The sequence below is a fragment of the Herpailurus yagouaroundi genome, unplaced genomic scaffold, assembly GCF_014898765.1.
Source record: "Herpailurus yagouaroundi ecotype Mexico unplaced genomic scaffold, PumYag 189, whole genome shotgun sequence".
Lineage (NCBI taxonomy): Eukaryota > Metazoa > Chordata > Mammalia > Carnivora > Felidae > Herpailurus > Herpailurus yagouaroundi.
The window spans coordinates 2301046-2317321 of NW_024412420.1; the positions used below are offsets into that span (position 1 = coordinate 2301046).

Genomic DNA, 16276 nt, shown 5'->3' on the forward strand with positions numbered 1-16276 from the left:
AAATAAAAAAATAAAACTTTAAAAAATTTAAAAAAAAGAAATGTATCTACTTTGGTAATTTGGGTGTTTAGCTAAAAAGGAAAACATATTTCCTTTTTTCAATTTATCTATATTTTTAAAAACTTTTTTTAATGTTTATTTTGAGAGAGAGAGCAGGTGTGTATACATGCATGCACACAACTGGGGGGGGGGGGATAGAAAAAGAATCCCACGCAGGCTCTGCACTGTTAGTATAGAGCCTGACATGGGACTCAATCTCATGAACCATGAGATCATGACCTGAGCCGATATCAAGAGTTGGACACTCAACCAACTGAGCCACCCAGGCACCCTTCAATTTATCTATATTTTTTAAGTTGAAGTATAGTTGATGCACAATATTGACATTAGTTTCAGGTGTGCCATATAGTGATTTGATAACTCTATACCTTATGCTATGCTCACCACAAGTATAGCTACCATCTGTCACCACACAACACTATTACAATACCACTGACTATATTTCTTATGCTATACATTTTATCCCTATGACTTATTCATTCCATGACTAAAAGCCTGTATCTTCAACTCCCCTTCGTCCATTCTGCCCATCCACCTACCTCCCTCCCCTCTGGCAACCATTAGTTTGTTCTCTATATTTATAGGTCTGATTCTGCTTTTTGTTTTGTCTCTTAGATTTCACATGTAAGTAAAATCATGTGGTATCTGTCTTTCTCCGTCTGATTTATTTCACTTAGCATAATACCCTCTAGGTCCATTCATACTGCCAGAAATAGCAATACCTCATTCTTTTTTACAGGTGAGTAATGTTTCATTGTATATATACACCACATCTTCTTTAATCATTCATCAATCGATGAACACTTGGGTTGCTTCCAGATCTTGGCTATTTTCTTTTCTTTCATTTATTTATATTTATTTAAGTAGGCTTCATGCCCAGTGCAGAGCCCAATGTAAGGCTTGAACTCACGACCATGAGATCAACACCAGAGTTGAGATCAAGAGCCAAATGCTTAACCAACTAGAGCCATTCAGGCGCCCCAGAGATCTTGGCTATTTTAAATAATGCTGCAATAAACATAGGGGTGCATATATCTTTTTGAATTAGTGTTTTTGTTTTCTTTGGGTAAATACCCAGTAGTGGAATTTTTGGGTCATACATTTCTATTTTTAATCTTTTGAGGAACCTCCATAGTTTTCCACAGTGGCTGCACCAATTTACATTCATATTCCCAACAGGTGCATGAGGATTTTGTTTTCTCCACATCCTTGCCAACACTTGTTATTTCTTATCTTTTTGTTTCTAGCCATTCTCACTGGATTAAGGTAGTATATTATGGTTTTGATTTGTATTAAGGAAAACATACTTTTTAAGATTATAATCAACTTTATACAACTAATTACCTTATAACAAAGGTATTTTTATTTTGAAAGAGAGACAAAGATTACCTCCCTATATGCCAACTCTAAACCAGACTGCTCTATGACATTTTTCCTAAAAGTATTATTTAACACATGTTCACCTTGTATCGACTTCAACTGATTGATAGTGAATGGCTGTACTTACATATTACAAATGAATCTGAGGCTGAGTTCAGACTGAATAAGAATGAGTTTGGTATCACTGTCAATTATCTGCCATAGGTATAGGTAGGTAAAGTGATAACACAAGTACTATGTATTTACAACCCCGAATTAATGGATACAATTTCTACACCAAAAAACAAAAAAGAATAAAACCCACATCATTTGTAATTTACACCAGGAGCTTAAAGTAAAACTGAGAATATATATATTCTGAGAATATATATATTCTGAGAATATATATATATATATATATACACACACACATACATACACACACCAAACCAATAAAGACCATTTAAAAAAATTTTTTTAAATATTTATTTATTTTGGGGAGACAGAGAGATGGAGTGCAAACAGGGGAGGGGCAGAGAGAGAGAGAGAGAGATACAGAATTTGAAGCAGGCTCCAGGCTCCAAGCTGTCAGCACAGAGCCGGATGCAGGGCTCAAACCCACAAAGCACAGAATCATGACCTGGGCTGAAGCTGGACGCTTAACCAACTGAGCCACCCAGGGGCCCGAATAAAGACCACTTTTAATAAAAATAATACCACCTTACTGTACCTTAAAATAAAAAACTAACACTCCTAATTACTCTCTAAATGTTTAGCAAGTGAACTGAGGATCAGCCACATCACATAAGGGTGACAGAAGGAAGACCAAAAATTTGTGTTCAAAGGAAGCAAGATGAAGCCAAGATTTAAATAAAGTAAGAGAAATAACTGGGCACAAGGAAGGGAAAAAAAAAACATTCTGATGAAAAGGGGACTGGTGCTATAGAAAAGCAAAAATAAAGTTTTCTTGTCAGGGTAAAGACCCTTAAGAAAAAACATTCAAAACTTGGAAATAGGCAGAAATTACTGGGATCCTTCCACTGGAATGCAAGATATAATTTAGCAGACCCTCTGGAATTACCTGATTGTATAGGGATGTGCATCTTGATTTGACTTTCTATTGCCTAGGCTATTTTACAACTTTACAGGGGTAGTGGTTAACTTACAGGTAAATGATAACAAAGCAATTGCAGATGAGCAATGCAAATGATTCCTGTTCTTAGTCATATAAATACAAATCTCCTGGCAGAGATTTGTTTTCCATCTAGAAAAAACATAACCTGAGATGTAACATTTTATATCTCTTGCCATGCAGAAATTTGCCTCTACTGACAAATTTATTTCAGGATTCCTTTGACTATATAAATTCTCTGTCCCTTGAATTTCTCTTTCAACCAGTCTTAATATCTTATATGTTCTCATTAATTAATGAATTGAATAAAATATTAGAAATATCTTCCTTTTGTATTTGAATGAGTAATGTGGGTTTTTTTGTTTATTTAGTTTGAGGGAGAGAATGTGAGTGGGGAAGGGACAGAGAGAAAGGGAGAGAGAGAATCCTAAGCAGGCTTTTCACTGTCAGCACAGAGCCCAACACAGGGCTCGATCACAAAACGTGGAGTCATGACTTGAACCGAAATCAAGAGTCAGACACTGAACTGACTCAGCCACCCAGGCACCCCAAGAGTCATGTTTTTAAATTTTAGAAAATTATACTCTAGCAAGAATTTGTGTAGGAAATAAACTAGATAAGCAGGGGAAAAAAGAGTTATATGGGGCCTAGTAACAGAAATAAGATAGATAGCAAAGGAGGGCCACTATGCAGTTAACAAATATCTGTTTGGTTCTAAAATGATGAAATGGTGACTGAGAATTTATTAGTAAGAATTTATGTGTGCCTATATGAGCAGACTATGTAGGTGCCCCCTTTTCAAAAGTAATTTCTAAAGCTGCAAGGTTCATAAAGAAATAGCAACTTACCTACAAAGGAAGGCTAGACAAATGGGGAAACCAGTAGACTTTAATAATATGGGAGCCTAGGGAAGAAAGATTCCAGGTGAGAACAATCCATAGTGTAGAATGCTACAAAAACGTCAAGTAAGATGAGATCTGAAAAGTGTCCATTCATTCATATGTTCAATAAATATTTATTGAGTTCTTAGTTTATGCTAAGAATTGTACTAGTCATGGGGATACAGTAATAAAACCAAAATAGTCCTTATTGACATTGAGTATAGTAGAAGAGACAGATATTAAATAGCTAATTTAAGAAATAAGTATTCAGAGATTCCAGTGCCAGCCAAGGAATAGTCCACTAACACCTGTCTCCACTGCTGATTATAACTAAACACTCTGGATGAAACACAAAAGCCACTACCTGAGCATTCTGAAAAGGTAAACAAGAGCAGTATTGGGGACAAGAATCAAATTGGAAGAGGGGTCCATATGAGAGAGAGCTTCACGTGTGTGTGTGTGTGTGTGTGTGTGTGTGTGTGTGTGTGTGTGTGTGTCGGGAATGGGGGTGGTTGGAGAGAGAATTTTACAGGCGTGTGAGTGCCCAGTGAGGCTGTGGCAGCTACAACTCCTAAAAAAAACAACCCTGTCTTTATAGACAGAGAAACAGAAAATGGGTCCCTGGATTTTAAAGAGTTGCGGGGAAGAGATCCCCATTTTTCCCTCTTGCTGTGGCACGGGCAAGTAAAACTCCTAGAGAATAAAACCCATCATTCCAGCTGTAGGACAGAGGCAGGAGGCTGAAGAGAATCTCACAGAGGAGAGAGCTGGAGAAGGGTTCTCTTAGTTCTGTGCACAAATCAGAATATATCCAGAGCTCACTTCTGAAGTACACATACACAGAACACCCCAAAGCAGCATAGTAAACTCCTTGAGAACTGAATGGCAATACAAAGCAAAGCACAATTCCAAGACTAGCCCCTGAGTAGTACAAATGTAGGACAGATCTAAAAGAACACTGCATAGGCCTTGGAAACTGTCCTAACATTAGAATCCATAAGGGAAAAAAAGTCAAAATAGACTTTGCAGTCTCAATCCAACCAAGATAACTGACTGCTGAAGACAACAATAAAAATCAATATTCTTCAGAGGATTTTAATAGGATCCAGAGTATCAGGTTTTCATTGGCCATCATCCATTAAAATGTATCATCATCCATGTAAAAAATGAAATACAGAGATTGTTATCATTCAGTGTTTAATTCTTCCACCACTGCTAAGAAAACAGTATACAAATCAGCCCACCTAGCTGATTTTTATCTTCCAGATCAGAGTGGTGGTTTTCCAAACAGAATGTTGTCCATTTACTTTACAACTACCATCCATGAACCAAGGAGATATTTGTTGGTCAGCTGAGAGATGTTTATTGGGCACAATCCAAGTGATGACAGAATCTGGCAGCTCCTCACACAGTTTCAAAGTCAGGCCTAGGGGAAAAGAGGCCCCCTACTTGTGAATGCATCATCCTTGCATTCCACAGGTAGCATGACCCTGAATAAACCACTTCCATTTTATTATGGAACTGTTATGGGCACTGCCTTCCCCAGTATAGTGTTTTTCCAACATCAACCAAGACACCAAAGGCATTTTAGGTTTCAAGATTATTTTATGTCTTTAGTCACAAGGGCAGTGTTTTGGTTTTTTTTTCTTGAGAGAGTGAGAGAGCACACGTGTATGCATGAAGTGGGGTAGGGGGGGCAGAGGGATAGAGAAAAAGGATCTCAAGCAGGGTCCACACGCAACATAGAGCCTGATACAGGGCTCGATCCCACGACTGTGAGACCATGACCTGAGCCAAAATCAAGAGCTGGATGCTCAACCATCTGAGCCACCCAGACACCCCACAATGGCCATTTTAATTAATGTCTGATAGTAACCTACTAATTGCCCTTCAAAGGGAAATTCTCCAGACCAAAGTCCCTATAGTCAGTGCTAAGAGGTGCTCCTAGGCTTTTGTGATAAGCCCCATTGAATGCTCCACATACAGTTACTGCACAAAGAATTTGTCCATATCAGCACTCCAGCTTCTACTTTATATTGTTTGGATTCATGCAAACATTAATTTTCATTTAGCATGTCCAATTAATATTGCTTGAAGGGCAGATTTATATGCCTTCTATTTTATAATAATAGGTAGCTGAAATATTCCCCAATCAGATATGATATTCATCCCCATAATGCAATCAGGTAGAGGCACAATCACTTCACATAAGGCCTGTTGAAACATCAATTCTCCTCCAAACTTTCACCTTAATCCCATCAGCCTTTACATTCTTAGCTGTAGCTTCCATTCAGATTTCATTAACAGGTTCTGGTTTTATAACATGAACTATGGAAGGTGTTCCCCAGTCATACCTAATATTCATTCCTATAAAACATTCAGATAGAGGAGACACAATTTCTTTACATAAAGCCTGCTTCAACATTCTAATTTTTATAATCCCATCAACTCTTATATATTTTCTCAATCTGACTGTAGTCCAAGTTAGGACTTCATAAACATGTTTCCATAGCACAGTGCATGGAGCTCTGTTGCAAAGGAGTACCAGAAATTTCTCTATCCCCTGATCACATTACCCACACAAGTCCATATGGCTTCAGGGGTTGGGCCACAGGATTTGGGCCCCTAGAGTTAAATCTTCACCTTGATTAATACAGCTAACCATCACCCCAAGCAATTCTGGGTAGGGTTTTTCATTGTAATCTATACCTTCTAGCTTTTTAAGTTCCTCCAAATTGAGGTAAATGAAGCAGACTTGTTTGGGGCCTTTCAACATTGAGGGACTAATCGGGAATCCCACTGGTCCACCCAACTTTGATAGTGCTGTATCAACACCTTTGTTTCAACATCATCAGTGTCCACCACACTCCTCCCTTTTCTCAATAACCATCCATAAACTTCCACTCTGCTGAGACAAGTCCCCTGACTCTCCCCTCTGTCTTTCCCTGCTTTTCTTGTTAATTACTTTAAAGATCTTGTTTTCAGTAAAACTTACACTGGGAAGCTCATACAGCAAATCTGATAGGACTTTTCATCATGTTGTTTGATTTTTGCAACAGTAAAGTTACATGGAGTGCCCCTACAACAGAGGCCTCCCTAATCACAGCATCTACCATAACTTGAGTAATGAGCATATTCATCAAGTGAATATACCAGTCATCACAGATCCAGTCCCACATGGCTTGCATACAAAACACATCAGCTGCTTCATTTGGGATTGGTTCCACTTGGCAATTATAGGAGGAGTTAGACAGTCCCCCGCTTTCTCAGACAAACACACTTCACAGTGGCTTTTAACCAGTCCACCAGGATGAATGTTCCCTTGGGAATAACCACCTGTGTGTCTGAATCATGTATAGCCATCTGTGATTGTTTAACAGTGAGCTTTGGGTCCTGTACCAGCCCAAACAAACTCTTCCACTCAGCAGTATTTAAAGCCAAAGATACTTCTCCTAATTTAGTTACTCTTACAATCCATTTGAGTAAAGGTTCTTCAGAAAGCTGGTGATACTGACCTACAAAATGAGACAAATCCTACACTATACCCACTGTTCTCAGTAGTTTCTTGGTTTTGCCTTCCCCCCATGTTGACTACCTTGCTGGCAACCAGAGGTATTAGAGGCCATTTCTTTTGTTCTGGCATATTTTTTCCCTTTGTGGGCAGCTCTGAGGCTAGTGGACGAAGCTCACACCAATCAAAATCTGAGCTTGGTCTAGAATCAAAGCCTAACTACACTTTCTTTCACTTTATTTTTTTTTTTTTAATTTTTTTTTAACGTTTATTTATTTTTTGGGGACAGAGAGAGACAGAGCATGAACGGGGGAGGGGCAGAGAGAGAGGGAAACACAGAATCAGAAACAGGCTCCAGGCTCTGAGCCATCAGCCCAGAGCCCGACGCGGGGCTCGAACTCACGGACCGCGAGATCGTGACCTGGCTGAAGTCGGACGCTTAACCGACTGCGCCACCCAGGCGCCCCTCTTTCACTTTAGATATTACAGATAACAATAACCAAGGGATTGTACAATTAATATGTTTCTTATTATTTTACATTTCCTTACATATCCACAGTAAGCCAACTCTACAGGGGTTGGGTCTACCATCATTTCTAAATTCCAATGGTAATTTTTACCTTTAGTAACTGATTGCAGTGCAGCTGCAGTTTCATACCATGGGTAATTAGGTAGCCATCCTGGGATCAGAGGTTCCTCATCCCCATCCTTTCATCCTTTCTCTTCATACACACATGTTTCCTTGAGCCAAGGGCCATTTTAGCAAATCTCATTTCTCTAACACCAACTAAAGGAAAAACTGTTTCTCTGCCCAGAGAACACTTCTGACACCAAGTGTATGAATATTTTTTTTTTAAGCACATCACCTAATTTTCCAACTATGGATAACAACTGGGTATCCTATAACTTAATGTCAGACTCCACAGACTTAAAGACTCAGTCCCATAAGACTACCCTCAATTCAGATGCCAGTCACAAGTAACAAGTGAGTCCCCAAGGGGCCCAGATTTTTGTCTGACTTGGCTACAAAGTTAAGGGGGCCTATAATCATCCCCTCAGAATTAGGAATTTGCTTGAATGGCTTACAAAACTCCAGGACAGATTTACTTATGTTTACCAGTTTTTTATAAAGGATGTTATAATGAATACAAGCAGCCAGATGAGGAGGTAAACAGGGTGATGTCTAAAAAGGTCCCATGTGCAGGAGCATCTGCTTCCACGGGATTGGGATACACCACCTTCCTGGCAAGTGGATGTGTACAGCAACCCGGAAGCTCTCCTTGTAGTTTAGGGATTTGTATGGAGGCTCCATCATGTAGGTATGATTCAATGTTACCTCAGTCTCCATCTTCTCTTCCCTTTCCTGAGGATGGAGGGTAGGACTGAAAGGACTAAACTAATCATGGCTTGGTATTTCTGATGACCAGCCCCAATCCTGAAACTATCCAGGAGCTAACCAAGAGTCACCTCATTAGAACAAAGGATGCTCCTATCACCCAGGAAATTCCAAAGGGTTTAAACCTCTGTGTAAGATATTCCTATCACTCCCGTCGGTCAGGAAATTAAAATGGTTTTAGAAGCTCTATCAGGAACCAGGGGCAGAAACCAAATATATATTTGTTATTATATCACATTGTTATTATCATTATGCTCTGTAAGATAGAAGTGAACATGCTTAAAAATGGAAAGACAGAAGTTCTCAGCAGAGAAAAAGAAATTATGGAAAAGAAACCAATAGAAATTATAAAACTGAGAAATATATCAAAATAAAAAATTTCACTGGATAAGATCAATAATAGGATAAAGGTGATAGAGGAACTTGAAGATAGACCAACAGAAACTATCTAGTCTGAAGAATAGAGGGGGGAAGAAAGATTGAAAAGAAAATGAAGACAGCCTCTGGGTCCTGTGGGACAGTATCACATGGTCTAACATGCATTCACTGGAGTTCCAGAAAGGTACATTAGTTTCTCTGTAAAGGTACATTGGACGTATATTACTTTCCCGTTGATGCTATATCAAATTACCACAAACTATGTGCCTTAAAACAACAGAAACCATTTTCTCACTGTTCTGGAAGCCAGAAGTCTGAAATTAAGGTGTCAGAAGGGCTGCAATTCCTCTGGAGGTTCTAGGAGAGAATCATTCTTTGCCCACTTCTGGCTTCTGGTAGCTATCATTCCTTAGCTTTTGTGGTCATTTCTCCCTCTACTCCATCTTCACACTGCCCTCTCCTCTTTGTGTTACCTCCTTTGCTTCTCTCTTATAAGCACACTTGTGATGGCATTTAGGGCCCACTTAAAAAATCCAACGTAACTGCCTTATCTCAAAAATCCCTAACTTAATTACATTAGCAAAGACCCTCTTTCCAAATAAAGTAATATTTTAAGTTCTAGGATTAAGTCTTGATATCCTTTGGTAGCCATTAGTCAACCTACTGTAGGAGAGATTGGAGCACACAAAAAAAATGTTGTTGAAGACATAATTACCAAAAACTCCACAAAATTTGGTAAAAGATGTAAATTTACAGATCCACTGAGATTCTTGAATCTGAGTGAATCTCAAACAGGATAAACTCACAAAAAACCACTCCCAAAGACAACATTATAAAATTGCTGGATATACAAATACTGAGGCATTGCGTTGTACACCTGAAACTAACAATAATGTCGTATATCAATTATACCTCAATTAAACAACAACAAAAATTGCTAGAAACTCAAGATAAAGAAAAAAATCTTGAGACCAGCTAGAGGAAAATAAGACATAACATACAAAGGAACAAAGATTTGAATGACTATGGGTTTCTCATTAGAAACCTTGGAGAGTAAAAACAATGAGGTATCTGTAAAATGCTGAAACTATCTAACCAAAATTAGTTACCAACCAAAGTATCTTTCATTAATGAAAGTAAAGACATTATAAGAATAAGGAAAACTAAGAGAATACATTTCCAGGAGCCCTGCACTAATAGAAATAGAAGTTCTTCAAGACAAAGGGAAATGATACCCTTTTGATTCCCTAAGATTCCCTTAAGAAGAAAACTTAGAACTTTAGGAATGAAAGAAAAGCAAAATAAATCTAAATAGGTAGATAAATATAAAAGACTATTTTTTCACTAAATTTCTCTAAAATTTGTATGACTATTATAAGCAAAAATTATAACATCATTTGATGTAGTTTTCAAATGACAGAAATGCAATCAACATGATAATCAGAAGGGAGGAAAACAAAGGCACCTATACGGATATAAGATTCTGACATTTTACTTGAAGTAAACTGTGAAAGGTTAGGGATGTATAGTATAATCATTAAAAGAACCATTAAAAACAATTATCTCCAAGAACATATACAAATGGCTAACATAAGCATATGAAAAGATGCTCAACATCATTAATCGTTATGGAAATGCAAATCAAACCATAATGATTACATGTCAACTATATTTCAATAAAGCTGTATAAAAGAAAACAACAATGAGATATCACCTCACATCTAACAAAATGGCTACTATTTTAAAAAGGAAGGAGGGAAGAAATGAAGGGAAAAAATAACAGGTGTGGTGAAGATGTAGAGAAATTAAAATTCTGGTATACTGTTGGAGATAATGTAAAATAGTGTAGTTGCTAAGGAAAACAGTATGGCAGTTCCTCAAAAAATTAAAAATTGATATAATAATTCTACTTCTGGGGTATATCCAAAATAAATGAAAGCTGAATCTCAAAGAGATAGTTGTGTACCCATATTTATGGCAGATTATTCAAAATAGCCTAAAGGTGGAAGGAACCAAGTGTCCATCAGCAGATGAATGAATAAACAAAATGTGGTATACAAAGTGGATTATTATTCAGCCTTAAAAAGGAAGTAAATTCTAATACCTGCTACAACATAAAGGAACTATGAGGATATTATGCCAAGTGAAATAAGCCAGTCACAAAGACAAATAATGTATAAATCCATTTGTATGATGTATCTAGAGGAGTCAAATTCATAGGAACAGAACGTAGAATGGTGTTTGCCAGAGCTTGGGAAGAAGGAAAATGGGGAGTTATTACTTAATGGGTTTCAGTTTCACAAGATGGATAAGTTCTGAGGAATGGTTGCACAACAGTGTGACTATACTTAACAATACTGAACTATACACCTAAAAATAGTTAATAGTTAAATAGTTAAAAATAGTAAACTTTATGTTATGTGTATTTTACCACAACTAAAAATTAGAAAATGAAAAAGTGTTTCTAAACAGATAACCAGGGGCACCTGGGTGGCTCAGTTGGTTGGGTGGCTGACTTCAGGTCAGAATATCAGGTCTGACTTCAGAATATCAGGTCATGATGTTGTAGCTCATGAGTTTGAGCCCCATGTTGGGCTCTGTGCTGAGAGCTCAGAGCCTGGAGCTTCAGATTCTGTCTCCCTCTCTCTCTGCCCCTCCCCTGCTCTCTCGCTCTCTCTCTCTCTCTCTCAAAAATAAATAAACATTAAAAAAATTTTTTTAAACAAATAATCAAAAAACTAATAGATAAATTATAATGGAATACTAAAAGTATCCACACAATCTAAAAGAAGGCAGAAAAGGTGAAAGAGAAAAATTAAAAAGAAGTCACAAACAGAAAACAATTAATAAAAGGGTAACCTAAGTCCAACAGCATCAATTATTACACTAAATGTAAATAGTCGAAACATACCAATTAAAAGAAAAAGTTGTCAGAATGAGGTTTTTTTTTTTTTTGAAGATTCAACTAAAATAAAATAAGCAACCTATTGATAGATTAGGAGTAAAAGGATGGGAAAAACACTAGTCAAAAGAAGTGGAGTTGCTACATATCACCATGGATAAAGAGGGATATTATACAATGTTAAACAATGTTAAAAGGATCAATTTGCCAAGAAGACATAAGAATTGTAAGTGTGAAAAAAAAATTGTAATTGTGTATGGACCTAAAAATACATCTTCAGGGGCGCCTGGGTGGCTCAGTCGGTTAAGCGTCCGACTTCGGCTCAGGTCATGATCTCACAGTCTGTGAGTTTGAGCCCCGTGTCAGGCTCTGTGATGATAGCTCAGAGCCTGGAGCCTGCTTCGGATTCTGTGTCTCCCTCTCACTCTGACCCTCCCCTATTCATGCCCTGTCTCTCTCTGTCTCAAAAATAAATAAACGTTAAAAAATTAAAAAAATATATATCTTCAAAATACATGAAGCAAAAACTAAAGAGTTGTAAAGATAAACAGACAAATTTATTATTATACTTGGAGACTTCAATGTTTCTTTTTTTTTTTTTTGAGAGAGACATAGGGGATGCAAGTAAGCAGAGAGAAAGAGGGAGAGAGAGGGGAAGAGAGAGAGAGAGAGAGAGAGAGAAAGAGAGAGACTCTCCCATGAGGGACAGAGAGAGAGAGAGAGAGAAGTGGGGCTCACCTGAAGCGGGGCTCATGTTTACATGAAGCGGGGTTCATGCTCACCCAAAGAAGGACCCATGCTTACCCAAAGTGGGGCCCATGCTCATCTGAAGAAGGGCATGAGCTCACCTGAAGTGGGACTGGAGTTCACCCAACGTGGGACTTGAACTCATGGACCGTGAGATCATGACCTGAGCCCAAGTCAGATGCTTAACTGAGCCACCCAGGTGCTGGAGACTTCTCTCAGCAATGGACAGAATAAGTAGACAGAAAGTCAGCAAAGATTGAGAAGACCTGAACAACACCATCAACCACCTTGACCTAAAACATTTGTAGAACACTCTACCTTAACAAGAGCAGAAGATATATTCTTTTCAAGTGTACCTGGAGCATTTACCAAGACATATGATATTCTAGGGGTGTGGTGCCTCGCTGGCTTGATTGGCACAGCATGTGACTCTTGATCTTGGGGTTCCAGCCCCATGTTGGGTGTAGAGATTACTTAAAAATATAATATTTTTTAAAAAGACATATGATATTCTAGGTCATAATACAAAATTTAAAGAATTGAAATCATAGAAAGTACATTCACTGAATATATCAGAATTAAATGAGAAACAAATAACAGAAAGATATCTAGAAAAGTCACAAATATTTGAAAATTAACACACTTCTAGTAACCCATGGGTCAAAGACGACAACACAGGGAAACTAGAAAATATTTTGAATGGAATTCAGATAAAAATACAACATATCAAAATTTATGAGCTTCAGCCAAAGCAGTGCTTAGAAGGAAATACATAAAATTACATGTTCATGTCAAAAAATAAGATCCCAAATCAATGATCTAAACTTCTACCTTTAGAGGGGTGCCTAACTGGCTAAGTCAATAGAACATGAGGCTCTTAATCTCAGTGTCATGAATTCAAGCCCCACATTGGGCAGAAAGCCTACTTAAAAACAAACAAACAAACAAACTTCTAGCTTTAGAAACCATATAAAGAGTAAATACAAAAGAGATGAGAAATAATAAAGAGCAGAAATCAGTAAAGTTCAAAATAGGAAAACAACAGAGAAAAAGAAGTAATACCAAAATAAAACAAATTTTATTGAAAATACTAACAAAATCTAGAAACTTCTAGCTACACTGACCAAAAAAAAAAAAAAAAAAAAAAAACAAACCAAAAAACAAAAAAACAAGACACAAATTACCAAAATTAGGAATGAAAGGGTAACATCATCACAGACACTACAGATATTTAAGAGAATATTACACAATTAATCCATAGACACAAATTACCAAAGCTCACTTAGGAAGAAATACATAACCTGAATAATCCTGTAAATATTAAAGCAATTAAATCTGTAATTTAAAACTTCTCTATAAAGAAAATTCTATGCCAAGTGGCTTCACCATCAATCTACCAAATCATAGTGTAAGAAATAATACTAAATCTATACAACCTTTTCTGAAAACAGGAAAAGGGGAAACATTTCCAATTCAGAAACACATCCCTGTTACCAAAGCCAGATAAACACATTATAAGAAAGGCAATACCTCCCATAAACATAGATGCAAAAATCCACCACAAAATATTAGTTTAAAAAAATGCAACATGTGAAAAAGATAATATACTACAACCTAATGTGTTTTATTCTGGAAATTCAAGGCTGAGTCAACATTTAAAAATTAACTGACATAATTCATCATATTAACAGACTAAAGAAGAAAAACTGATTTCTCAATAAAGGCAGGAAAAGCATTTGGCAGAATTCAACATCTATTCATGATAAAAACTCTTAGTAATCTAAGAAAAGAAGGGAACTTCCCTAACTTGAAAAAAATGACACCTACAAAAAAAACCCAAAAAACTATAGGTAACACTTAATAGTAAAAAACTATTTTTCCTGTTTAGTCCCTAAAATCAGGAACAGGACTAGGACATCTACTCTCACCATTCCTATTCAACATGTAATGGCAGTTCAAACCAATACAATAAGAAATAAAAAGCATACAGATTAGAAAGTTAGAAGTTGTATCTGGTAATAGACAACAATGTCTAAGTACAGAATATTAAGGAATCTACAAAGAAAGCTCCCAAAACTAATAAATGAGAATTGGTCAATGTTATTCAAAGCCACAGCTTTTACTCCAAAGTTACGATCTCCAGATCTTTATATCATAGTCAATGGATATCTTCACCTGTATATTCCAAGAACTCCTAAGATTCTATTTCCACAACTGAATTTATTGTTATCCCTCCCAAAACTTGTCTTTAAAAATACATATTTCTCATTATCTTTGGTAATACCACCAATTTACTTGTTCTAATATTCATAGCTTTCCAATATTGATTTATCCACTCAAGCTACAAAGGAGAGATTCATCTTAGATGACTTCTTATCCAATCCACATCTACGTGGTCGTTTAGGGTATCAGTTAACTTTTGTTATGAAACAAACTGCTCCAAATCTGAGGGCTTAAAAGTAAATATTTATTATGTCCTGTGATTCTGTGGGTTGACTAGCTGATTCTTCTGGTCTGAACCATCTTAGTTGGGGCTGGACAGTCTAGGATGGCCTCACACATATGTTTGGGGCCTCAAATGGGAAGGTTGAGATCGCTGGGACACTTGGGGCCTCTCTCCAAGTGGTCCTTCATCTTCTAGGAAGCAAGACTGATTTGATTACATGGTGGCAGAAGGGTTGTCAACAATAAAACGGCAAGTCCCAAATGTGCAAACATCCTTCAAGTCCCTGCTAAATTACAACTGCTATTATCCCAATGGCCACAGCAAGTCACATGAGTTAGTCCGTCTGGGAGGGGGCTACCCAAGAGTATGGAATAGGTGGGCATGAACAATTGGCTTGAGAAGGAAGGCATAACTGCAACAATTTACACTTAATCCTGTTGATTCTATGATTCTATCTCCTTTTAACCCCTCCAATCTCATGAATCCCATTTTACTGAGGAGTTTAAGAGCTTCTCATCTCCTACTTCCAACTATTCGGAATAATCTCCTAACTGAGCTTGTATTGCTATAAATGATTAGCATGTGAATTTTTCAGAAAATGCAAATCTTGTCACAAAACTCTGCTATTTCAGGGTGCCTGGGTGGCTCAGTCAATTAAGTGTCTGTCTTCGGCTCGGGTCATGATCTTGTGGTCTGTGGGTTCGAGCCCCATGTCAGGCAGCTCGAAGCCTGGAGCTTGCTTCAGATTCTGTGTCTCCCTCTGTCTCTGACCCTTCCAGACTCATGCTCTGTCTCTCTCTCTAAACACAAATAAAAACAAAAAACATAAAAAACCTCTGCTGCTTAAAACTCAATAGTTTTCCTTTTGCCATTAGAATAAACTATGGAATGAATTCCTAAACGAGATCCACAAAATCTTTACTTACTCTTACTATTAAAATGTTACTTACTCTTACTATTCCCTCATATGCACCCTACTCTTTCAGAAACAAAAAACTAAGTCCTTCAAAGGGCCATAGTGTTTCAATACCATGCCTTTCTACCTAATGTTGTTTCTATCTGGAATGTCCTGTTACTGCTTGTATCCTACCAAATTTTGACACATTCTTCAAGATTCATCTCAAACACCACAAATTTAATGAAGCAGGTCCTGCCCGACAAAGTTAAATGCTCCATTTCTTGCTTCGATTGCATCTCCTACAACCTTCAATTATAGTGTTTATTCCAGTACACTATAATTATTTGTTTAGAGTCTTGTCTACCTACTTACTTCACTGTGGGAGAGGGACTATACCTTTTAAAATATCTATCTCTCCAACATTTAGAACAATTATTGACATTTAGTAAGTAGTCATTAAATGCTGTTTAATTGATTAATTCATTTCCAACATTCTAGATGCTAGTGGAAAGAAAATTTATGAGATAAGTCTTTCATTGTCAAATACTGTCATCAATTCAGTACTC

At 37.2% G+C, this 16276-nt stretch overlaps 1 protein-coding gene across 6 annotated transcripts in view; it reads right to left on the bottom strand.

The window, feature by feature from the left end:
• RPS6KB1 (ribosomal protein S6 kinase B1) overlaps positions 1-16276 on the bottom strand; it is a 119887-nt gene that overhangs the window by 44379 nt on the left and 59232 nt on the right. The window contains exon 16 of one of the 6 annotated variants that reach the window (XM_040496937.1): positions 3133-3455. The exons of 3 other annotated variants lie outside the window; for them this stretch is intronic. In XM_040496937.1, the coding sequence (XP_040352871.1) occupies positions 3440-3455 (16 nt within the window). In that variant the 3' untranslated portion in view covers positions 3133-3439. Of the gene's footprint in view, positions 1-3132; positions 3456-4775; positions 4859-15564; positions 15611-16276 lie in introns of those variants that run through there. 2 more of the 6 variants (XM_040496936.1, XM_040496938.1) reach the window with 2 other exon arrangements.